This window comes from Neomonachus schauinslandi, chromosome 3, assembly GCF_002201575.2.
Source record: "Neomonachus schauinslandi chromosome 3, ASM220157v2, whole genome shotgun sequence".
NCBI lineage: Eukaryota > Metazoa > Chordata > Mammalia > Carnivora > Phocidae > Neomonachus > Neomonachus schauinslandi.
The window spans coordinates 191,812,526-191,837,747 of NC_058405.1; the positions used below are offsets into that span (position 1 = coordinate 191,812,526).

The 25,222-nt window shown below is 52.2% G+C and overlaps 1 protein-coding gene across 1 annotated transcript in view; it reads right to left on the reverse strand.

Moving 5' to 3' along the window:
• ANKMY1 (ankyrin repeat and MYND domain containing 1) overlaps positions 1 to 25,222 on the reverse strand; it is a 43,476-nt gene that overhangs the window by 17,792 nt on the left and 462 nt on the right. The window contains exons 2-8 of the mRNA XM_021679014.2: positions 22,593 to 22,779; positions 19,697 to 19,840; positions 13,905 to 14,377; positions 12,111 to 12,327; positions 11,737 to 11,901; positions 11,403 to 11,607; positions 1,964 to 2,390 (exon numbers count right to left, since the gene is read on the reverse strand). Of these exons, the coding sequence (XP_021534689.2) occupies positions 1,964 to 2,390; positions 11,403 to 11,607; positions 11,737 to 11,901; positions 12,111 to 12,327; positions 13,905 to 14,377; positions 19,697 to 19,840; positions 22,593 to 22,779 (1,818 nt within the window). The remainder of the gene's footprint in view (positions 1 to 1,963; positions 2,391 to 11,402; positions 11,608 to 11,736; positions 11,902 to 12,110; positions 12,328 to 13,904; positions 14,378 to 19,696; positions 19,841 to 22,592; positions 22,780 to 25,222) is intronic.

Genomic DNA, 25,222 nt, shown 5'->3' on the forward strand with positions numbered 1-25,222 from the left:
TGCACACACGTAACACCTGCATGCACACTGCATGCACACGTACACACAACACACATACCTACCACACACATGCACACGACACATGCATACATACACATGCACCACACATATATATACACATGGAACACACGTACACATGTAATACACTCACATATACCACATGCATACATATATACACACAACACATACACCCGCATGCACATCATGCAGATACATGTACATACACCCAACACATGCATATTCAGCACACACACCATGCGTATCACACACGTGCATGTACCACAATACATACAATATACACAACACACGACCACGCCATACACATACACACACTCGTCCATGTGTGTGCACATACACACTGACACACACAGCTCTTATGAGGAGCACAGAGCCGGCATCAGTGGGGAAGCCTCGCCAAGACCCGACCGGCCAGGACGGCAGTCCCTCTGGGCAGGGAGGTCAAGGTGATGAGGAGCCAAGCAGGCTTTAAGAACGGTAAGAGAGCGGGAGGATGGAGGGTCTGGCCTGTCCTGCTGGCCCCACTGCCGGCGCAGTACCAGGTGGGGCAGACAAGAAGGCAGTGGAGAGGCAGGGTCAGTCTACAGCAGCGGTTCTCAAACGTCCTGCTCTTGGGACCCCTTTCTGCTCCTAACATCCTTCAAGGACCCCAAAGAGCTTTGTTTATGCAGGTTCCATCCATCCATGTCTACTGTATTACAATTAAAATGAGAAAAAAAATTTAAATACTAAGACATTTAAAAAGTAACAATAAACCCACTGCATATTAACAAAAATAACGTCTTTTTATGAAAAACGTGTACTTGGCTGCATCAGAATCCAGCACTGCGAGGGCTCCCAACCGTGCATGAGTCCGGGACATCGGGACCTGGTCACGTGGGAAGACCTGAGCTCTCCCCCACACTGACACGCATCGTTAGACACTATGGGGGGGTGCACGGCCTCCAAAATGCCAGTTTCCACTCGAGAACCAAGACGCCATCGCTGGCACACACCCTGCCGGCTGCCCCCCTAAAGCGGGAGGCTCAGCGTTCGCACAGGGATGAGTGACCCTAGTGTGCCAGCTGGTCGTTCTTGCAAGGAAGAGCGGCGTCGCCCGGGGGGACCATGGCAAGCACCCTTTGCAACGCATGCTGTTGGAGAAGCACTTTCCTCGAGAAAACCGTCCGACTGGTTTGGAGATGTGCTTCGGCGTCCCTCCCATCCGGTCACAGAGTAGTAGAAAGCCGTAAGCTCGGGGTCAAGATGTAATGACTGAGTAGCCTCTACTGCTTCACTGAGTGCATCCTCAACGGAGCGCGTTCTCTTACGCGCGTGGGCCCAGGGAAGAGATGTGGTGTGGCTGTCACAGAGCGAAGCGGCAGGTGACGTCTGAGGATTGTTAGGAGGATCGTCTGCACCTACAGACTCCCCAACAGGGTCTGGGACACCTGGGACACACTTTGAGAGGGCAGGGGGTGAGTGTGAGTGTGTGTGTAGGATAACTTGCAGGGTGTGTGAGCAGTGAGGGGTCAAGTGTGTGCAGATGAGTTGTGTAAGCAGGTGTGTGTGTGCATGTGTGAATGTGTCGGACAAGTGGGGGGGGGTGAGTGTGTGCAGGCAAGTGTGTGTGTGTGAGCATGTCCGTGGTATGTGTGTGTGCGTGTGTGTGAGCACCTGCATGGTGCCCCCTGCTCTGCGGCAGCCAGGGCACCCTCCCTGGATTCTCACTGCCACTGTCCCCCTGATGTCATAGCCAGGCCCCCAGCCCAGAGCCACACAGACACCCCTGGAGGCCGTGCGCAGGACAGGCCCCACGGCATCCCCGCAGGCTTGGGGGGTGTGGGACACGCACCTCCAGAAACGCTCCCTCCTGGCGGCTGGGGAAGTGATGCTGGCCCACTGAGCCAGAGCTCCACCCCTGAAAGTGACCCTCGGCCCCGACGCCCACGCTCCAGCAACCTACTCGATCATGGCCAGCGCCATCTTCCTCATGGTGCCCTTTACCGAGCCGGTGGTGCTGAGTGAGGAGGCCTTCAGCATGCTGTAGGCCTGGGCGCTCTTCTGCAGGAGGTCTTGGGACAGTGTGATGGAGTAGTTGCGCACACAGATGCCGGACTCGAAGTTCGTCTCCTGGCTTCCCAGAGTGTGCCCGTCCAGACTCCCTACCACGTGGTCCAGCCCCTTCTCCAGGTCGCTGACGCTGCCCCGCGGTGACAGACGGTCCCACTTCGGAGGGTTGCCCCCCAGGTCGGGGGACTCCTGAGACAGCTCCTGAGACAGCTGGGTGCCCACAGAGAGGCCGTCCTCCTCACCGCCCCACGCAGCCGACTTCTGCTCCTGGCTGCCTGGGGTGAGCACCAATTCCTCTAAATACACAGACTCCTTGGCCGCTTCGAGGAGTGAGAAGGCGTGGTTGGGATTTACTGGCATATTTGAAGCTTCCTTTGGAAAGTACCAAAAAAAAGAAGGAAAATCATTAGAAGAGTCAGAGTGACAACCGCGGGAAGCTGACTTCTTTAGTGAGGACCAGCGCTCACGGCGGACAGCGTTCTTCAGGCACCGAGGCTGACAATGCTAAAACACTTTGCGAAAGTCCAGGGAGGGAAGCAAACACCTCGGGGCATCGCGTGGAAACCTGAGCCACACAGCAGCCACCAGCCACACATGGCAATGGAGCTCTCAACCTGAGGCCCGTCCAGGTCCGGGGTGTGCGTGAGCAGACAAGGCAGAGCGTCCCCCTATCCTGATAAACTGATTTTACACACAGATAATCAATTGTGGATACACACGGTTAAATAAAATATATCATCAAAATTAATTCTACCTGTTGTACCTCTTTTTAATGTCGCTCCTAGAGACATTTATTTTTTTGAAGATTTTATTTGCGAGAGAGAGAGAGAGCGCGCGCAAGCAAGAGGATGGGCAGAGGGAGAAGCGGACTCCCCGCAGAGCAGGGAGCCCGACGCGGGGCTCGATCCCAGGACCCCGGGATCACGACCTGAGCCGAAGGCGGATGCTCCAGGGACTGAGACACCCAGGCGTCCCAACCCTAGAGACATTCAAATGACAGGACTGGCAATGTGGCTCGCACTACCTTCCTGCCCGTAATGCTGCCCTGCATGCCCCATTCACAGCCTCTGCTCTCCAAGTGTGGTCCCGGGGCCATCAGCCTGGCCAAGAATGCAGATTCTTGGGCCCCACCCAAGACCCCTAAGGCAGAAACACTGGGGGTGGGGGGCACCTCGGTGCCTTAGTCGGTGATGCATCTGCCTTCAGCTCAGATCATGAGCCCAGGGTCCTGGGATCAAGTCCCACATCAGGCTCCTTGCTCAGCGGGGAGACTGCTTCTCCCTCTGCCTCTCCCCCTGCTTGTGCTCGCTCTCTCTCTCTCTCTGATAAATAAATAAATCTTTAAAAAAAAAAAGGAAACGCTGGTGGTGGGGCTCAACTCTCTGTGATCCCCCCCCATAAGGGGTCAGATGGTAGGCAAAGGGGACGAGGTGGCCCCAGGGCCCTCTGCCATGACTGTGCCCGGGCAATCTCGGGCAGCAGGTGGGGCGGCGGCTGTGTTCACAGCCTTGTGGGGGCGGTGCTCCCCGGACCGGTCCCTCCTCCCAGACGGCAGCCCGGCTTCTCCTATGACTCAGGACAGAGCGGGGCACCAGTCACAGGCTGAAGCAGCAAAAAATCTCAACCTTGTGCAGCATGCAAACTCGTCTGGGTCTGGACTCATTTGACTCCATTCTAGATGTTGACATGGGAACTTGGGGAAACTGCCCCTGATGGGATCCCCGAGGACTCAAAAACTTGCTGTTTAATTTTTCAGGTGAGATGTTGGCATCTGTGGTGTGCTAAGAACCTGTCTTTAGAGAGAGGGGAAAGATGGCGGAGGAGTGGGGGACCCTATTTCAACTGGTCCCCGGAATTGAGCTGGCTATCTACCAGACCACTCTGAGCACCCACGAAACCAGCCTGAGATGTAAGAAGATCTGGATCTCTACAAACAGAATATCGCAGGCGGTTGGTTTCGAGGTACGAAGCCGGGAGCCGTGATTCTGAGGGCAGATATCGGAGGATAAACAGCAGCGGGAGGGTGCCTGGCCGTGGGGATCCTGCACCGCCGGTGAGTGACAGCCTCGCGTGCTGCGGACAGGGCACAGACTCACAGACCGGTAGCGTCGGGAAAGGACTTTAGGGCAGCCCCCGGGGTGGAAAACCAGAGCGGCGGGGTCACGCGCACGCGAACCGCAGGCCCCCCGGACAGAAACCGGAGCGACGGTCGCGTGCTCACGAACTGCAGCCTCCGAGACGGAAACCTGGTGCTCTGGTCCCGCTGGTGAACTGCAACCCCCGGGGTGGAAACCCCGAGCGGTGGAGTCACGTGCATGCGAACTGGGAGCGGCTGGCGGTTTTAGAAGCACAAAGGGCAGAGACGTGCCCCGACCTGGAGGCAGGACTGGGGGCGCTGCGGAGGGGTGCACGACCCAGGACGCTGCAGTTTATAGCAGCACGGACAGAAACGGAGACGGTGTGGCCTGGAGAGCTCACTGAAGAACAGACTGAGGTCTCTCTGCTCTGAGGCAGAGGGTTGGAAACGGTCTCTTCTGCTCTGACTCGCGGAAGAGACGCGGAAAGCCACCAGGGAAAGGCGACAGACAACAGAAGCCCCAAAGACTGATTCCCACTGAGCCCATCCCCCGCCACAGCGCGCAGGGCAACTCTGCCCAAACAGGGTTGCCTGAGTAACAGCCTGGCAGGCCCCTCCCCCAGAAGACAGGCTGGGAAAACAAGAGGCCAGCAACCCTAAGGTCCCAAGAAAACAGGTGCATCTTGCTTGGGTTCTGGTCAATAATTTGGACTCTATACGTTCCCTCAAACACCCATCAACAGAATGACTAGGAGGAGGAGCCCCCAAAACAGAAAAGACTCAGAGATTATGACTTATGCTGCAGATTTACAAATGGATGCAGATATAACCAAGATGTCAGAGATGGAATTCAGGCTAGCAATTGTGAAGACAATGGCTAGAATGGAGAAATCAATTAATGGCAACATAGAGTCTCTAAGGGCAGAAATAAAAGGGGAATTGGCAGAACTTAAAAATGCTATCACTGAGATCCAATCCAATCTAGATAATCTAACAACCAGGGTAACTGAGACAGAAGAGAGAATAAGCGACCTGGAAGACAATATAATAGACAAAAAGGGAAAAGAGGAGGCCAAGGAAAAACAACTCAGAATCCATGAAAATAGAATCAGAGAAATAAGTGACACCATGAGGCATTCCAATGTTAGAATAATTGGAATCCCGGAGGGAGTGGAGAGAGAGAGAGGGCTAGAAGATATATTTGAGCAAATCGTAGCTGAGAACTTCCCTAATCTTGGGAATGAAACAAATACTCGCATCCTAGAGGCAGAGAGGACCCCTCCCAAGATCCAGGAAAACAGGCCAACACCCCGGCATGTAATAGTAAAACTTGCAAATCTTAGAACCAAGGAAACCATCTTAAGGGCAGTTAGGGGGAAGAGATTCCTTACGTACAGAGGGAGGAACATCAGAATAACATCAGACCTATCCACAGAGACCTGGCCAGCCAGAAAGGCCTGGCGAGACATATTCAGGGTACTAAACGAGAAGAACACGCAGCCAAGAATACTTTATCCGGCAAGGCTTTCATTTAGAATGGATGGAGAGATGCAGAGCTTCCACGACCGGCAGAAGTTGAAAGAATATGTGACCACTAAGCCGGCCCTGCAAGAAATATTAAGGGGGGTTCTATAAAAGGAGAAAGACCCCAAGAGTGATCTACAACAGAAATTTTTCAGGGACAATCTATAAAAACAAAGTCTTCACAGGCAACATGATGACAATTAATTCATATCTTTCAATAATCACTCTCAACGTGAATGGCCTAAACACTCCCATAAAATGGCACAGGGTTGCAGATTGGATAAAAAGACAGGACCCATCCATATGCTGTCTACAAGAGACTCATTTTGAACCTAAAGATACATCCAGACTGAAAGTGAAGGGATGGAGATCTATCTTCCATGCCAGCGGACCTCAAAAGAGAGCTGGGGTAGCAATTCTTATATCAGACAAATTAGATTTTAAACTAAAGTCTGTAATAAGAGACACAGAAGGACACTATATCATTCTTAAAGGGTCAATCCAACAAGAAGATCTAACCACTGTAAACATCTATGCCCCCAACATGGGAGCAGCCATATACATAAGCCAACTGTTAACCAAAATAAAGAGTCATATTGATAACAATACGTTAATTGTAGGAGACCTCAATACTCCACTCTACAATGGACAGATCATCTAAGCAGAAAATCAACAAGGAAACAAGAGCTTTGAATGATACATTGGACCAGATGGACCTCATAGATATTTACAGAACATTCCACCCTAAAACAACAGAATATTCATTCTTCTCGACCGCACATGGAACTTTCTCCAGAATAGACCATATACTGGGTCACAAATCAGGTCTCAACCGATACCAAAAGATTGAGATTATTCCCTGCATATTCTCAGACCACAATGCTCTAAAACTGGAACTCAATCACAAGAAAAAATTTGGCAGAAATTCAAACACTTGGAAGCTAAAGACCACTCTGCTCAAGAATGTTTGGGTCAACCAAGAAATCAAAGAAGAACTTAAACAATTCATGGAAATCAATGAGAACGAAAACACATCGGTCCAAAACCTATGGGATACTGCGAATGCGGTCCTAAGGGGGAAATACATAGCCATCCAAGCCTCACTCAAAAAAATAGAAAAATCCCAAATTCACCAACTAACTCTACACCTTAAAGAACTAGAGAAAAAGCAACAAACGACGCCTAAGCCATGCATTAGAAGAGAAATAATTAAAATTAGAGCAGAAATCAATGAATTAGAAACCAGAAACACAGATCAAATCAATGAAACTAGAAGTTGGTTCTTTGAAAGAATTAGTAAGATTGATAAACCACTGGCCAGACTTATCCAAAAGAAGAAAGGACCCAAATTAATAAAATTATGAATGAAAGGGGAGAGATCACGACTAACACCAAGGAAATAGAAACAATTATTAGAAATTATTATCAACAACTATATGCCAATAAACTGAGCAATCTGGATAAAATAGATGCCTTCCTGGAAACCTATAAGCTGCCAAGACTGAAACAGGAAGAAATTGACAACCTGAATAGGCCAATAACCAGTAACAAGATTGAAGCAGTGATCAAAAACCTCCCAAAAAACAAGAGTCCAGGGCCTGATGGATTCCCTGGGGAATTCTACCAAACATTCAAAGAAGAAATAATACCTATTCTACTGAAGCTGTTTCAAAAAATAGAAACAGAAGGAAAACTTCCAAACTCATTCTATGAGGCCAGCATTACCTTAATCCCAAAACCAGGCAAAGACCCCATCAAAAAGGAGAATTTCAGACCGATATCCCTGATGAATATGGATTCCAAAATCCTCAACAAAATCCTAGCTAATAGGATCCAACAATACATTAAAAGGATCATCCACCAGGACCAAGTGGGATTTATCCCCGGGATGCAAGGGTGGTTCAACATTCGCAAATCAATCAATGTGATAGAACACATTAATAAGAGGAGGAAGAAGAACCATATGGTCCTCTCAATTGATGCAGAAAAAGCATTTGACAAAATACAACATCCTTTCCTGATTAAAACTCTCCAGAGTATAGGGATAGAGGGAACATTCCTCAAGCTCATAAAATCCATCTATGAAAAACCCACAGCGAATATCATTCTCAATGGGGAAAAGCTGAGAGTCTTTCCCTTAAGATCAGGAACACGTCAAGGGTGCCCACTCTCACCACTGTTGTTCAACATAGTACTAGAAGTCCTAGCAACAGCAATCAGACAACAAAAAGAAATAAAAGGTATTTAGATTGGCAAAGAAGAAGTCAAACTCTCTCTTTTCGCAGACGACATGATACTTTGTGGAAAACCCAAAAGACTCCACCCCCAAATTACTAGAACTCATCCAGCAATTCAGTAATGTGGCAGGATACAAAATCAATGCACAGAAATCAGTTGCTTTCTTATACACTAACAATGCAACTGTAGAAAGAGAAATTAAAGAAACGATTCCATTTACAATAGCACCGAAAACCGTAAGATACCTCGGAATAAACCTAACCAAAGAGGTAAAGGATCTATACTCTAGGAACTACAAAACACTCACGAAAGAAATTGAAGAAGACACAAGAAGATGGAAAAATATCCCATGCTCATGGATCGGAAGAATAAACATTGTTAAAATGTCTATGCTACCCAGAGCAATCTATACCTTCAATGCCATCCCGATCAAAATTCCAACAACATTTTTCAAAGTGCTGGAACAAACAATCCTAAAATCTGTATGGAATCAGAAAAGACCCTGAATCGCCAAGGAGATGTTGAAAAAGAAAAACAAAGCTGGGGGCATCACGTTGCCCGATTTCAAGCTATATTACAAAGCTGTGATCACCAAGACAGCATGGTACTGGCACAAAAACAGACATACAGACCAATGGAACAGAATAGAGAGCCCAGATATGGACCGTCAACTCTGTGGTCAAATAATCTTTGACAAAGCAGGAAAAAACATGCAATGGAAAAAAGACAGTCTCTTCAATAAACGGTGCTGGGAAAATTGACAGCCACACGCAGAAGAATGAAACTCGACCATTCTCTAACACCATTCACAAAGATAAACTCAAAGTGGATGAAAGACCTCAATGTGAGACAGGAATCCATCAAAATCCTAGAGGAGAACATAGGCAGTAACCTCTTTGACATCGCCCACAGCAACTTCTTTCAACATACATCTCCAAAAGCTAGTGAAACAAAAGCAAAAATGAACTTCTGGGACTTCATTAAGATAAAAAGCTTCTGCACAGCAAAGGAAACAGTCAACAAAACAAAGAGGCAACCCACAGAATGGGAGAAGATATTTGCAAATGACACTACAGATAAAGGGCTGGTATCCAAGATCTATAAAGAACTGCTCAAACTCAACACCCAAAAAACAAATAATCAAGTCAAAAAGTGGGCAGAAGATATGAAAAGACACTTCTCTGAAGAAGACATACAAATGGCTAACAGACACATGAAAAAAGGTTCATCATCATTAGCCATCAGGGAAATTCAAATCAAAACCACACTGAGATACCCCCTTACACCAGTTAGAATGGCCAAAATGGACAGGGAAAGAAACAACAAATGTTGGAGAGGTTGTGGAGAAAGGGGAACCCTCTTACACTGTTGGTGGGAATGCAAGTTGGTACAGCCACTTTGGAAAACAGTGTGGAGGTTCCTCAAAAATTTAAAAATAGAGCTACCCTATGACCCAGCAATTGTACTACTGGGTATTCACCCCAAAGACACAGATGTAGTGAAAAGAAGGGCCATATGCATCCCACTGTTCATAGCAGCAGTGTCCACAATAGCCAACTGTGGAAAGAGCCAAGATGCCCTTCAACAGATGAATGGATAAAGAAGACGTGGTCCATATATACAATGGAATGTTACTCAGCCATCAGAAAAGATGAATACCCAACTTTTACATCAACATGGATGGGCCTGGAGGAGATTATGCTAAGTGAAATAAGTCAAGCAGAGAAAATCAATTATCATATGGTTTCACTTATTTGTGGAACATAAGGAATAACATGGAGGACATTAGAAGAAGGAAGGGAAAAATGGGGGGCGGGAATTGGAGGGAGAGATGAACCATGAGAGACTATGGACCTGAGAAACAAACAGGGTTTTAGAGGGGAGGGGGGAGGGGGGATTGGTTAGCCCGGTGATGGGTATTAAGGAGGGAATGTACTGCATGGAGCACTGGGTGTTATATGAAAACAACGGATCGTGGATCACTACATCAAAAACTAATGATGTATTGTATGGTGACTAACATAACATAATAAAATTAAAAAATAAATAAAAAATAAAAAATAAAAAAAAAGAACCTGTCTTTAGGGGACGGCTCTGTGGCTGAAGCCCGCTGATGCGGATGGAATTCGCCCTAAGCTGCGCACGGCGGGCGTGGGGACGTGGTGGGAGCTCCACCTGCCGGCAGCTGCTTAGTCGGCGGCGTTCCCCGCACGCCTCCCTGAACAGCCGTGTGTCTCGGAATGAGACATTCAAAAGAAAGGCAGAGGAGTGATTTTTACCAGTATTTTAAGTGTACAAATAAAACGCTTTCTGGGGCTCTTGCTGCCTTCACCAATAATGGATGAGGCTTCTTCCCCTACAGGCAGGGTCCCCTGGAGACGCTGTGGACCTGGAGAAGCTGTGGGGACAACACTCCCAACGAAGGGGTGACAGCACAGGACCTCTGTTCACACCATCACCTTTGAACTTGAAAGTCGTTGTTTCTGTACGTTAACAACTTCTGGCCAAGAAGGAGCGTGTACTCACAAACCAGATACAAATGAATGGTGCCATAAAAGCAAAAGGACCTTACAGCTGGTTCTCAAACCCTCCACCTTCGACTTCCTGCGGGCTCCTCAGCTTCCGCCTCCCGGGAGATCTCTCCCTGCCGCCTGCACACAGGACCCACCCAGGGCAGCGGGGACCCGGCGTGCACCTGACCCCCCCACCCCACCCAAGGCAGCGGGGACCCGGTGGGCTCTGGCCCCCACCCCACCCAGGACAGCAGGGAACCGGTGGGCTCTGGCCTCCTCCCCGCGTGCACCTGCTCCCTTACCCACTCCCCACCCTGAAATCCTCAGGAGCTGGTGTGGTCCCACCTAAGGGAACTGAAGGCAGGAACCGAGGCCTGCCCTAGAGAAGCAGGGGTGGGGGCCATGTGTTGGTACCTGAGGAGCTCTGCCCGCCTCTTCTCAAGGAAGAAATTCAGGAGACAGGGTTAAGGTGAGAGAAGAGTCCCAGCAAGGGGACTTTTTCCAGCACCATTCCCTCACCTGCCCAGGAGGGGCCCTGACCACGAGGACAGAAAGCCGCAGCCCCCACGGAAGGCTTGCTGGGAGGAGGTCAGTCCCAGGCTGGGCCTGCCTCACAGGGCTGACAGTTAGGGTCCAGGGTTCCCTGAGGGGTGTGCAGACGCGGCCCCTGCAGCCGGCGCTCAGGAGACAGGCCACGGAGGTCGCCCTGCGCTGCAGAGAGCAGGCCCTCGGGCACTGCCCAGCCAGCTGTGAGGCCCCGAGCCTGCCCTGGAACGGAGGCATACCCCCTGCAGCAGCGGCAGGGCTCAGAAGCTCCCGGACGGACGAAACACAGGACCACCACGTGACCCCACGATCCCACGGCTGGGGGTACATCCCACACAACCCAAAGCAGGAGTTCACGCTAACGCTTGACCAGGGACCTCTGGGCAGTTCTATTCACAACGGGCAAAGGGGTGCCTCACTCCTGAATCACCAGCCTTCCCCCCCTCCCTCCGAGTCTCGTTCCCTGGGGCCCACAGGAGGGGTCTTGGGCCGACTGCTGTGCATGTGGCTCGGATGGGACACATAGCCCTTGGCGTTGCGGTAAGAGCTCAGGACACTGAGCGGGCATGCTGGCTCCGTCCCTGCCTCCCACTTCCCGCCCGCGGGCCGCAGTGTCCCTTCACCCCATCTGAAGCCCATCTGCACAGAGACAGGGAGGCCGGGGACCACGGCCAGGAGACATGGACAGGTGGATGGGGGATGGGGGACAGGGGATGGGGGACAGGGTGCTACAGACACCAGGCCGGGCTGCAGGGTCAAGGGGCTGACCTGGGGCTTGGGCGCCGTCCGCTCAGCGATGTTGGGCTTGAAGCACCTGGACGGGTAGTAGAGAAGGAAGCACATGTTGAGCACCGTGAGGCCCTCGTCTGTGTACTTGTTCACGTCGGCCCCGTGGTCCAGCAGAAGGTTGATAATGTTGTTGTGACAGTGAACCTGGAGGGAGGAAGCCAGCCTCGTGAGGACAGCAGGTACCTGAGTGACTCAGAGACAGCGGCGTGGGAAGATCAACACGCCCCAGCCTCTCTGCCATCTGACCCTGTGCATCCCACTTATGGCTGGGAGGACAGCAGCCCCGCAGAGGGGAGAGGACCCCAGACTGTCACGGGTCCACAGTGCCGGGGGCACCCCGCATGGGGACTTACGGCGGCCGCAGCGAGCACAGTGTAGCCCTTGGCATCAGCCACATCAGCGCTGGCGAGGTCATCCCTGAGGATCCCGTAGATCCAGTCATAGTTCCCTTCCCCAGCCCTCAGGATCATGTCCTTGGCAAGCCGCTCCTTGGGCCCACGACATGCAAAGCTTCTCCGGTCCCCCTCCAGGATGGCACCCATGTTCCAGCTGCTGTGGGCCTTCTTGTTCCTGGCAACACGGTGGGCCTCAGTGGTGTTAGGCCAGCTCAGGACCCCCACTCGGGGCCCTCTCTCCTATACCCCTTCTCTTCATTCCTTACCCTGCCCTGCCCCAGGCCCTTTTCCTCCCCTTACAGTCCACTCCTCAGGCACCCTGAGCCCTGGGGGCTGCACCACTGAGCAATCACAGCTAGCGTGGACGCAGCACTGTGGTGTGACTCGTGGCCCTCAGGTGCAGATGCTCAGGCTTATCATGGGCCCTGCACATACCTGATTCATCGGTCCCTTCATGTGTGCTGGGAAAGGGGCTCTCATAGGAGGGGCCCCGGGCAGGAAGGAGGCCAGGCACACACATGGGTCTGGCACTCAGCACCAAGCACTCACATCCCACCTCTGCTCATTCACTTTTTGAGTAGATAACAGGCAAGTCCCATGACCCATTCACCAGCCCACACTTAAGCCTCCTGTGTACACATAACCTCCTCCACCGTCAACAATCTATGGATTTATGGCACCTTCTGTGCCCAACAGTTATCAACAATTACTGGCTCAGCTGACGTCTGCATGATGGATGGACAGATGGATGGCTAGGTGGATGGATGGAGGGGTGGGTGGGTGAGTGGGTTGATGGATGAATGGCTGGAGGGAGGGAGGGACGGAGGGAGGGATGGGTGGAGGGATTAAGTGGGGGGAAGCATGAATGCATAAGTAGCCAGCCACTTGTGTTTACCAAACATGAATTCTAAAACAGTTTAGTGATATCAGAAGACAAAGTTTAGTAAACAAATGAAAATATTCTTCAAAATTTTAACTTAAAATATCAGTTTTCATCAAGTAGCTGCTAACTTTTCCAGGGCTGGGGTGGGGAAGAAGGGTGTCTTTGGAGACCAACGAAGCAGCTCCATCTTTCCCAGCCATTTTGGAAAAGCCAGAGGCTCCGCCAGCCCCCAGCCTACTCCTACCCTGCTCTCCCACCTTGGCTCTCGCGTGAGATCCTTACTCATACATCAGGGTAACAGCAGTCCCTTCTCTTTGTGTGGACCTCGCGTAGATACCCGACCTACCAGACACCTAGTCGCAGACACAACCTGCAGAGGCTGGGGCGCAAGCTCCGACCAGTACAGAGAAAACACACACAGGGTCCCAGAACCAGGATTTGAACTCAGCCCCATCAACTCAGGAGTTGACCCTATTCCACATCCCCTTGCGAGGCTCTACACTCTTCTCCATGCTCACCAAGCAACCCCCTGACCACTCCTGCCCCCAAGACTGGGTGAGCAGGATCCGGCATCCCAATACCCTGTATGAACATCGATGGTCCCAGCACCTGCCTGCCCCACCCCTCTCCTCGAAACCCGGGGACATGTCCCTGCTCACAGGCCCGTCACGGCTTTCCCTCCCCCTCCATCTCGGGGCTGCCTCAGTCAAACAGGAGAGCACATATGATTTAACCTGACAAATAACCCTGCAAGTTACTCAGCCAGGCGCCGGAGGCCTCTGGGGGCCCAGCACTGAGCGCAGGCCCGTCAGCGGCGGGGAGGAGCAGGCCTTCCAGGCGCTGAGGTGATGAACGATGTGATGACTTACCTGTACTTATAAGCTTGCTTCTGGATTTTGACCATCAAAGGGGTCTCATTTTTTATAAACCAGGGTTCGCTGTCCTCAACAAACGGAGGGACATCGTTAAGGAAGATCAGGGCATCTAATTCTTTGCGGAAAGAGCAGGTCATGGGCAGGTGGCTGTTGTCGGTTGAGTAAGTGTACATTTCTGGAGGCAGAGTTAAGTCATCATTCAGAAGAAACCGCTTATAGTCGTAGAAAAAGGGGTCCTGTTCCTCATGCAGGTCCCACTCCATTTTCTCCTCGCCCAAGAGGCTGATTCTAGCAGGAGAGTGCGTAAGGAAGCCTGAGTACTCAGGGTAGTCGTGTATGGAGAAGCTGCTGGGGACCTCTGTGCACAGCTTGATGAGGTGTTCCCGAAACCACAGCCCGACGTCCTGGCTGCCGTCGGGGTAGGTCTCAATGCCTGGCCCAAACCGCTCGTTGGCTTTGTACAGCCCCTGCAAAACAAAGTTCACTAGGGCAAAAGAGAGAATTCAGCAGGGCCGTCTGCTCTGCAACTGGCTTCTCAAAATCAAAAAATTAAACCTTCCTAAGAAATGTATTCATTCATTCAACAAATATTTGCAGAGGCTTAGTATGCACCAGGCCCAGGGGCCAAAAGCAAATGTGTAAATATGGAACACGTGGGTGGAGAAAGGTGCTACGGGCCTGGGGTGGTCAGGGGTGGCCTTACTGGGAAAGTGGGGACACGCCCGGGGGTCTCAGGGTGGAGCGTGTCGGGGATACCACGTGTGGGCTCATTTCAGGGAACCCCTTGCAGCACTAGGGGCCCAGCCCAGGCACCCCAGCAGCATGGGGGTCGGAGATGCTGGGCACTGGGTCCCAGAGACCCCAGCAGGCATGAACCGAGGAGGCAGGAGGAGGAGGGGGAGGATGGGGAAGAAGGGAGGGGGAGGAGGAGGCGGGGCTAACGCACGCACCCAGTGAACCCAGCCGGGTGCAGTGATTCCTGGGCCTCTCTGGGTGCTCCCACTGGGTGGGACGGTGTCTGTGCTGGGCGGAGCATGGGTGCAGAGGGAAGGGCCAGGAGGGCCTTGAATGAAAGGCAATGCCGCCCCCCCTACCCAAGGAAACTGGGAGAAGGGCTCTGGCACCGGGAGCTCAGAGAGAGACCCCGCTTCCCAGGAGAGCTGCATGCTCCCTGCGCTGGCACTGAAGGACGCCTGGAGGTCACTGGGAGGGCCGAGGAAACAGCCTGGGCGAAGTTGCGGAGGCCTGACACAGCAGGGGCATTTGGTTCACTCCCGGGAGCTGTGCCCACATCTGTGAACCGGGCCATGGCTGCTGTGTCAGGGCTCTCTGGCTGCAAGCCCCGGGCCTGGGCACTTGGGATGTAAGGCTCCAAGCTCCACGGCCCTGAGCACAAGAAGCTCGTAGTCTACAACAGGCTAAAGAAATGAAAAGAAAACGCTCTGAGGATGACGTCATTGTGCAGGAGGTGGGGGGAGGGGGGCAGAGGTACTTCGGGAAGAAGCTGCACAGGGCACGAAGTGCCACCTCGGTCTGTGAAAGTGGCTTGGTGGGGCGGGGCACATTCAACCTGGAAGCTCCTGTCACCCAGGAGGCAGGAGCCACAAGATCCATGGGCGGGGAAAGACTGGGGACAGGGCAAGGAAAGGGGGTGCAGGGAGGCAGGCAGTCGGAAAAGCAGCTGCTGCACATCTATGAGGAGTCCAAAGGCGCCTGTGCCCCGAGAGCTGACCCAAGAGCTCCCCTTCCAGGAATCCATCATAAGGAAATAATCCCAACGTCATCAAAGCTATGGTCAAACATACGTTCACGACAGTATGTATAGCAGCAAACTATAATCATACTAATAAAATATAATCCTAATAACGGTTATGTCTGCAGGACGCAACATGCCACAGCGTTTGTCTCTGACACACATTTACTTTGTGACTGAACAATGCCCTCCTAGGAATGAATATATCCCAGAGATCACCAACAAAAGCACAGAATTGTTGATGAGCAAGACCGTCACCGCCATGCCCTTTGGCACAACAAAGCCTGGAGAAAAGCTCCCGGTGGTCAACCCTTCCCAACCAGCTGTAAGGACACGAGATGCCCGGATGATGGGAAACTGCAGGCAACCGTCAGAAGTGCGAAGAGCGCAGTCCCCGCCGTCTAAGTGGGGAGGAACGCGCAAGCGCACGGGGCTCATGGTTGCACCTGCAAAGATAAAGCTGTAGAAACAGTCACCAATGACAGGACAGGATGCCAGAGAGAAGAGAAGGGATGGACGCTGGACTCCTCTGGGTGGACCCTGTTTGCTAGATTTGCCTTCAGAAAAATATCAGTTTTTTACATAAGTATAAAACAAAATTAAGGCAAGATTTAAAAAATCAAATCCTAAAAAAACAAAAGCAAAGCGAGTGAGTGCAGCTCTCCTCCCAGGTGGTGGGTTAACTGCCCAGAGAGGAATTATGTCCCGTGATTGGACTCAACATTCCTGTGGGGTCAGCCCCAGGGCAAAAGGAAGGCAAAGGAGCTCTGAGTTGCTTTCAGGACGCGTGGGGTCCCAGTGCTATGTTATTATTCCGAACTGTCATACATATTTTATGAGGTAAAATAGGTAGAAATGTTGTTAATGGTTAGAAATGAGGATTTTTAAGACTAAGAGGAAAGATATGCAAATACAATACCATGGCTGTTGAGTAAAAACCCTGTATTCCTAAACTGGATTTGGAGACATCAGTATGAACTAGTGGTATCTTTTCTCATTTAGAAAATATATATTATCTAGATCTCCTACTGAAAATACTAAATATGAAAACCAAGCCAACACAGTAGTAATAAGCACCCAAACTGTGGTTTCTAAACACCATTTCCCACTGTGGAACCAGGCCTGCCAGATAAAGTCGATTCTGGGTCCAGGGCAGGAAGTGTATGGATGACCTGGGGACGACTCCTCACCGCAAAAGGCAAGAAAGCCACCAAAGCCTGCTGGAGTTGTGTCAATTGCAAGAGCCAAACGAAAGAGGCTCCCCCTGACCAAAGAGTGCCAACTGGGCACCGAAAAGCCTAACGACTGCCATGTACGGAGATAAACCAAGTATATTAAAATCCATGAGTTCATAAAAATACAGAAAAACCCCACTAAGCTCCACTGACCACCTCTGAAGAATGTTTGACAGTAATCACCTTCCAACTCTGACAACCAGCAAAGAAAGGGAAACAATCAAGTGTCATTTTGCTTTTCCCATTAAACTACCTCCAAGTAACCAGACAGCTGGTGAAGGATGTTGTAGATAAAAGAATTCTAGTTAACATGGGCGCCTGGGTGGCTCAGATGGTTGAGTGTCTGCCTTCGGCTCAGGTCATGATCCCAGGGTCCTGGGGTCGAGTCCCACATCGGGCTCCCTGCTCAGTGCAGAGCCTGCTTCTCCCTCTCCCTCTGCCATTCCTCTGCTTGTGCTCTTCTATCTCTCTGTCAAATAAATAAAATCTTTAGAAAAGAATTCTAGTTAACAAATGGAGGAGGAATTGTGGATTTAGAAGGTCACTGTCTTACACCCTCTCATGAAATAACGGTCATCGGTATTCTCCAAAATCACGAGAAGTAAGATGAGACCGCCATGGTAACAGACGGGATAGGACTGCAGACCCCGGCCCCCACTGGCCAATCCTGACATCACATGAAGAAAGACAACCAGACATGTGTCTCCCGTGTGGTTTTTGACAAAGGTGCAAAGGCCAGCAGTGGAGAAAGAACAGTCTTCTCACCGACGGCAGGGGACCAGCTGGACACCCATGGGTGGGGACAGGGGAGGGGAGGAGGACTCACCCCCACTTCACGTGAAATGCAAAAGTGAACTCAAAACGGATCACAGAGCTAAATGTCAGCGCTAACACCATAACACGTAGACGAGAACACGGACGAAAATCTTGGTCACCTTGGGTTAAGCTAAGATTTTGTAACTAGGATATAAAAAAAAGCAAGAACTAGGAAAGAAATACTGATAAGCCTAAGAGTGGCTAAAATGAAAACAGACACCACCAAGTACTGACAGAGATGTGGAGCAAGGACAACGTTCACATGTGATGGGCTGAGACGGGAGGTGGCACAGCCACTTTGGAAAACCACTCGGAGGTGTCCTGTAAAATTTATCATACACTTAACATACGACCAGCAGTCCCCTCCCAGGTATTTACCCAAATGCAAAAATAGACATGCATGCACGTGAGGACTTGTAATCAAATGTTCTTAGCAGCTTCATTCGTAATAACCAAAAACTGGAAAGATCAAATCAAAACTGTGTATCATATCCACGCAATGGAATACTGCTTCCCAGTAAAAGAAACGAATTGCTGACATACGCAAATACGTCTAAATCTCCAAAGAATCATGCCCTACACCAGAGAATTCACACAGGAAGTGCCCCCCACGGCACGGTCCCCAGGACCTGAAATGACAGGAAAGGGAGACCTGTGCTAACTGGCAGAGCAGGGTCATTGGAGGCTGGTGGAGGGGGGGGCTGGAGACTGACTCCAATGGGCCTCAGGGCCTTGAGGGGACTGCGCGTGCTCACGAACACACACATGTGCACACACACGTGCACAAGACACCATATATAAATGTTTACAGCAGTCTGATTCATAACCGCCCAAAGCTGGAAACTGGACAACAGTGGGACAACTGTGGCAGAGCCAGGCGCTGCCCAAGCGCTCAGCACTAAGGAAGGACCTACGGGCTCACTACAACGCAGGTGGATCTCCAACGCATTTTGCTAAGTGAGAGGTCTACATATTGTATTTTTTTTTTAAAGATTTTATTTATTTATTTGAGAGAGAGAGCATGAAAGACAGAGAGCACGAGAGGGAAGAGGGCAGAGGGAGAAGCAGACCCCCTGCCGAGCAGGGAGCCCGATGTGGGACTCGATCCTGGGACTCCAGGATCATGACCTGAGCCGAAGGCAGTCGCTTAACCAACTGAGTCACCCAGGCGCCCCATACATATTGTATTTTTTTTTAAAGATTTTTATTTATTTATTTGAGAGAGAGAGAATGAGAGAGAGCACATGAGAGGGGGGAGGGCCAGAGGGAGAAGCAGACTCCCCGTCGAGCAGGGAGCCCGATGCGGGACTCGATCCCGGGACTCCAAGATCATGACCTGAGCCGAAGGCAGTCGCTTAACCAACTGAGCCACCCAGGCGCCCCATATTGTATTTTGTTAACAGGACATTCTTGCAAAGGTAAATTATAGGCCAAAGGACAGGCCAAGAGCTGGAGTGAGGGGAGAGACCAGTCCCAAAGGGGCACGGGTAACATCGACGGATGGAACGGTCCAGCGTGTTCACACAGCTCTAGGCTTGTGAAACTGTATATATACTAAAGTGGGTGGGGTTTACTGTGAGGAAATAGGAGGAAGAAATGTATCTCATCTGCAAGCTTCAAGACACTCTAGGTGGAACGATCCAGTTTATGTATAAAAAACTAAACATTTATGTGCATTTACAGTTGACTCTAAAGGACACACAGAGCGCTGATACCCAGCCCTATTCTGGAAAATGGGATCCGGAAGAGGCCTGTCTTCTCACTTGTGTTCGTCTTCTTCTCATGAGCCTTATTATTGTATCTTATTACTGGTACTGTTTTAATCTCCAAAAATAAGAAAGCTACCACTTGTTGCACAAATAAAATTTCCCAGAACCTAATATCCTTTTATCCAGTGGCCTGAACATGCAGGACCCCACCTCTCCCCTGCACACGGGGCACATCCGCCCCAACCCCGCACACTGGGCGGCCCCGCCCCTCACCTGGAAGAGCCTGGTCTTCTGGTACATGGTGCCATAGCCTTCTCGGTAGCTCAGGTAAAACATGCCGGTGAAGCTGGAGCCATCGGGCCACAGGTAGGTGCCCAGCCCGTGGCGGTGGTCGCGGTAAAACTGCCCGTGGTAAGACTGTGAAGAGAGCCCCGCGCCGGGTGCGCCTGAGAAGCTGCTCCTCCCCACCCCCCCAGCCTTCCAGAGCCACTCTGGCCACGGGCCCCCTTCAAGCTGGGGTGCATGCTGTCTGTTAGAGATGGTCACCTACGCGCCGCAGAGCAGGTGCCAGGCGGTCCGCGCCCCAGTGGCCGCGCTCGCCCTCGCCTGCCCTAGCTCAGGCAGAGGCATCTGGACAGGTGTTGCTACAGCCATGACTGGGTTTGGGCCGGAGCCGGCTCCACTCAGGAGCTCTGCCCTGGGCTCAGCTCCATCCTGCCTGGGTTCACAGGCTGCAGGCTGGCCCGGGTGGGGGAGGGAGCACCAGCCTCGGACTCCCCTGTGTGGCCCCGGGGGCAGGCTATGGACCCTGCTGGGGAGCACTGGTGTGGCTTTGATTTAAAACGCCTCCATACTGAGCCATGGATGCGGGCCTCTGTCCGCTCTTGTCCCAAGCCCCACCGATGTTAGGGGCGGGTCTGTCCAAGCCTGCCCCTCTCCTGGGGTCTCAGGAGGAAAAAAGAATGTGATGCCCATTCCGAGCACTTTCCAACAGCCAGACCGGACCCTGGTGCATGGCTGACAGCCTCTTTCCACACCAGGAGCAGGCCGGGCCCAGCAATGCTCAGAGCCCACTCTGGAGGAATAGGATGCTGCCTGCTGCCTGCTTAGTGTCCCTTCTCTTTCCTCTGGTAATGGAGAAGACTCCCTATGGGGTTGGCGGTGGACTGACCCCAGCCCCCAGGCACACGGTACCAAGACTGGCCAACCTGAGGACTCCTGACCCCCAGCCCCAGCCCTGACCTGGGCTTGGCCACAGGACCCATGCCCAAGCCAGACTAGTGTCCTGCTAGGGCCTTTCCTCTTCCAGGAGCATGTGATGCAGCTCCCGTGGGCTTGCCAGATGGCAGAGGGTCAGTCTGGACCCCCCACATGGAGATGGGGAGAGAGGGGCCCCACAGGGTCATTGGAATCCCTGGATCCAGCCAAGCCTAGGGCCACATGACCCCCAGTGATGGACTTTTCAGTTCCAAGAGCCAACAAAGGCCCTTTTCAGTCTCACCTGGGTTGAATGCAGGCTCAGTTATGGTTCTGAGGAGCCCGTCCAGCGCAAGGACACTCACTGAGCAGAGAGGCACTGGGCTGGGGCTGCCCATCTTCCGCCAACACCCATCTAATTAACATGGTTTTGTGGAGCAAATCAGAGTCCACCAAACTTAAAAAAAAATGTTGACTGGCAAATTGTTTGTGTAGAACTGCAGGGGGGACATTTAACCCTCTGGTTACTTGAGTGTGTATGCATGTGGATTTCTGTCCACTCCCCGGGAGAAAGCACCGGAGGGACCCTGTCCATCGTTGGCTCCATCCCTCCCTGGCCCTCCGCACAGACCAGGAGCCTCATCTCACCAGCCGGAGCTGACATGCTTGGTCCGGTCCTTTGAACACAGTTAACGTGTTTAAGGTCACTGCTCATGAGTGGCATGCCCTCTTGTCCCCTGGCCTCTCCAGTTCGTGAGCTGGATGAGCATCTGCTCAGTGGACCCGAGGTCCCTGCCAGCAATAATGAAGCCGTGGCTCCATCACAATACCCCCGCCCAACTGTGGTCTCCCTTCATGGGGAGAACCTGTGCTCTGCAGGACAGGGCAACCAAACCTCCCAAAAGCCATGAACGGGGCTGTGGGACACTACAGTGTTGGGACAAAGGAGAACCTAGCTGAGAACTAAGACAATAAACAACCCACGGGGTCCGTGCTTGATCACTGACGTCACGGTGACTTGCATTCGTCGACAGCAGCTCCACACACGCTTCAGTCCCAGCCATCCTGGCCTCTGTCCTGGTCACAGGAGGTCTGGAGGGCCCTCTGAGCGTGGGGTGCATTCCCGGCGAAGGACCGGGCCTGAGCCAGGGCCCCACCAGTCCACTGCCCTTGGAGCTACTGAATCAAAGTCCCCTACAGGGACATCTTCCCACCTCACACTCGTACCCATGCTCTGAAAATCTCCCTGCTGGAAGAACAGGCAGCCACAGCTCCGGTGTCGGCCACGGTGCTGCCCAAGGCCGTGGTTGCCCCACCCTCCCAGAGGCCCCAGGGGGAGCAGCTTCGGCAGCCAGTCTGCTGGGGTCTCCCCTGGGGTCCCGGACATGGCCTACTGTGTGGGCTCTAGAGCGTGCTTTCACTTGATTGTTAAAAAGATCCTTTCCTTCTGCTTAACCTTAAATACAAAGCTATTTCACCAACATAAATACAACTCGATACAGTAATTTGTGATTTTAAAACAGTCACCCAGAATAAGAATTTATCTTAAGTAATACTTCCTAAGCTTCGACCTGGGGACACCCAGGCCAACCGCAGGCATGACCCTGGAAGTCTGTGAGAATGTTTCTCTCCAGACATTTCTCATGTGGGAAAGACATTAGCCTAACACCCTTCCTGGCCGGTGGTCTGCAAGTTCACCTCACGTCCCTCTTAGGAGAGACCAGGGCCGCCTGGGTGCTGAGGCGGTTGAGCGTCTGACTCTTGATCTCAGCTCAGGTCGTGATCTCAGGGTCATGAGATGCAACCCCATGTCAGGCTCTGCACTAGGAATGGAGCCTGCTTAAGACTCTCTCTCTCCCTCTCCCTCTGCCCACCACCCCGCTCCCTCTCTTAAAAAAAAAGAAAAAGAAGAGGAGAGAGTGGTGGCTGGCTGACACTGGCCAGGAGCGAAGGAGCAGTGGGAGCTGGTTACCTCGCCCGTGGGCCAAGAGAATTCACCATTGCCCAGCTTCATGTCCAGCCCGAAGTCCCCTCGGTATACACAGCCATCCTGCCACTCTTGCACGCCTTGGACCAGCTGGATGTAGGTCTCTTTCAGGTCCTGCTCCCCGGGGGGACCCTCGGACTCCTCCTCCTCCTCCAGGGCCTCTGGGATGTCCCTAGGAAGGTGAAGAGCAGGGCAAGGAGGACCCACACCGGCACAGGCCTGAGGAGTGACGGTGGAGAGAACCACATGCCATCTCAGTCCTTCCTCCCAACAACCCCCCCAGGGCAGATGCTGTTGCTACCCCCATTCTGCAGAGGGAAACTGAGGCACGGGGGTGCAGTAATGGCCCAAGTGGGCAACCTATGTCTGTCTCACATGGCTAAGTGGCTGCCAGTGCTCTGGAGGCATGACCAGCTCTAGTACCCGGAAGCAGATGGTTGCCCCACCCCAGCTGGTTGTGGGGCAAGCCTGTGCCCTCGACCAGCCCAGAGGGCCCCTGGCAGGGGCTTCACTTAGGAGCCGGCAGCCTGGCCCACAGCTGGGCAGGAAATGGACACTCGGCAGACATGCATGGACTAATGAATGGTCTAAAGAAGGAGCGGGAGCTTTGGTCCCAGAGGAGCAGCAAGCTGACCAGTAAGCAGACAGAAGGAAGGCCGCAGGGATGGGTGGGTGCACAGCAAGGGGCAGAGAATGGGCATCAAGGTGAGTTTGCTTCTTTTCTGCTCTTGCTATCTAAAAGTACAAATCCTAACTTAAAATGGGACCTACTCCTATACCCCATCACACACACACGGCCCCCCTCTCTGCCTCCCTCTCAAGTCGGAAGGGCGCTCTGGGGACTCTGCGTCTTGGTGTCTCTGGTCTACGGACCCCAGTGCAACTGTCAGGTGGACGGTCTAGCAGGGCTGCTCAAAGCACAGAAACCTCCAGACTTTGGTCCCCCACACCAGCCAGCCCTCCCATGCCAGCTATGAGCCACAGAGGCTTAACAAAGCATTGCCCAAAGAAGGGACACAAAATCTCCTGTGAACACACGAATCTCCATTTGCCGTGTTGTGATGCATCTGTAGAAAGAAGCCAGGAAAAATAGACACCCACATGCAACAATGATAAAATCTGGGGGCTCAGATTTGGTTTGTTTTTTCTTTGCTTACCTGTGGCTACGGGTTGAGTTGTGTCCCTACCCTCCCCCACAACACACACACAATCCTCTATTGGAGCCCAAATCCTAGCACCTCACCATGTGGCTGTACTTGGAGACAGGATCTTCACAGAGGTGACCATTAGGGTGGGCCCGGTCCAATGTGACTACTGTCCTTCAGCCAAGGGGAAGTGTGGACACAAAGAAACACATGAAGAGAAGATGACGTGTAGACATGGGAAGAAGACAGCCATTTACAAGCCAAGGAGAGTGGCCTGGAGCAGAGTCTCCCTCACACCCTCAAAAGAAACCACCCTGCCCACACCTTGACCCTGGACTTGCAGCCTCCAGACTGATAGACAATACATTTCTCTTGTTTAGGCCACTCAGCCTGTGGTGACCTGTTGCAGCCCTAACAAACTCATACACCACTTCTCTTCCCACTTGCCTGCATGGCACAGATCCTACTTCCTTAATTAAACAAGTAGGAACAAATGGAAAATTTCCTTAAAAACATAAATGGAAATGAGTTTAAGATCAAGCAAGAACATCATTAACACCACCAGTCAGCTATAGGGGTCCCTGGAATTGGTCAGCTGGCAAGGTGAGCAAGGGCTTGACCTCCTGGTTCTGCCACCAGACAGGTTCCTTCCCCCCACCCCTTGTGACTCAAGGACATTCTTCATCCGTAAAAGAGGGGCTATGTCAGTCCGTTTGGACTATTACCAAGCCCCACAGGCTGGGGGGCTTGGACCGCACACATTTATTTCTCACAATCTGGAGGCTGGCAGCCTGAGACCGGGGGGCCTGCAGACTCCATTCCCAGTGAAGGCCAGCTTCCTAGTTCATAGATGGCCGAAAGAGAAAGCTTTAACTTCTTCCTCTTCTTATAAGGGAACTAATCTTATCATGGGGCCCCACCACCTCATCTAAGTCTATTCCCCAAAAGCCCCATCTCCAGGGCTGGGTGTGCGGGTGCATGAAGGACGGATGATCCATGGGAGAGGTGTGCTGGCCAGAGGAGAGCAAGGCGGCCTGGCAACCAGGGGTCTCGGGCTGGAGCCTGGGGAAAGGCAGGGCCAGTGGGAGCGGGAGCAGCTGCAGACCGAGGTGGAGCTTCTGGGACCCCGGCCCACCCTCCGGGAATGCACCCCATGCTCAGAGGGCCCTCCAGACCTCCTGTGACTAGGACAGAGGCCAGGACGGCTGGGGCTGAAGCGTGTGCGGAGCTGCTGTCGACGAATGCAAGTCACCATGACATTGGGTGTGAGGGCTTTAACATGAATTCTGGGAGTGGGTAAGAGCCAGGGAGACACAGTTCAGTCCATAACGGGGACAAATACAATAGGATTACAAGCTGGGTTTCACAAGATGCCAAGGTAAGACTCTAAGGGCAGCCCCTGGCCCAAAGTAGACCTGAGATGTGTCACATTGCTCACAGTTACCATACTGTGAAGAAGCTGTACCAACT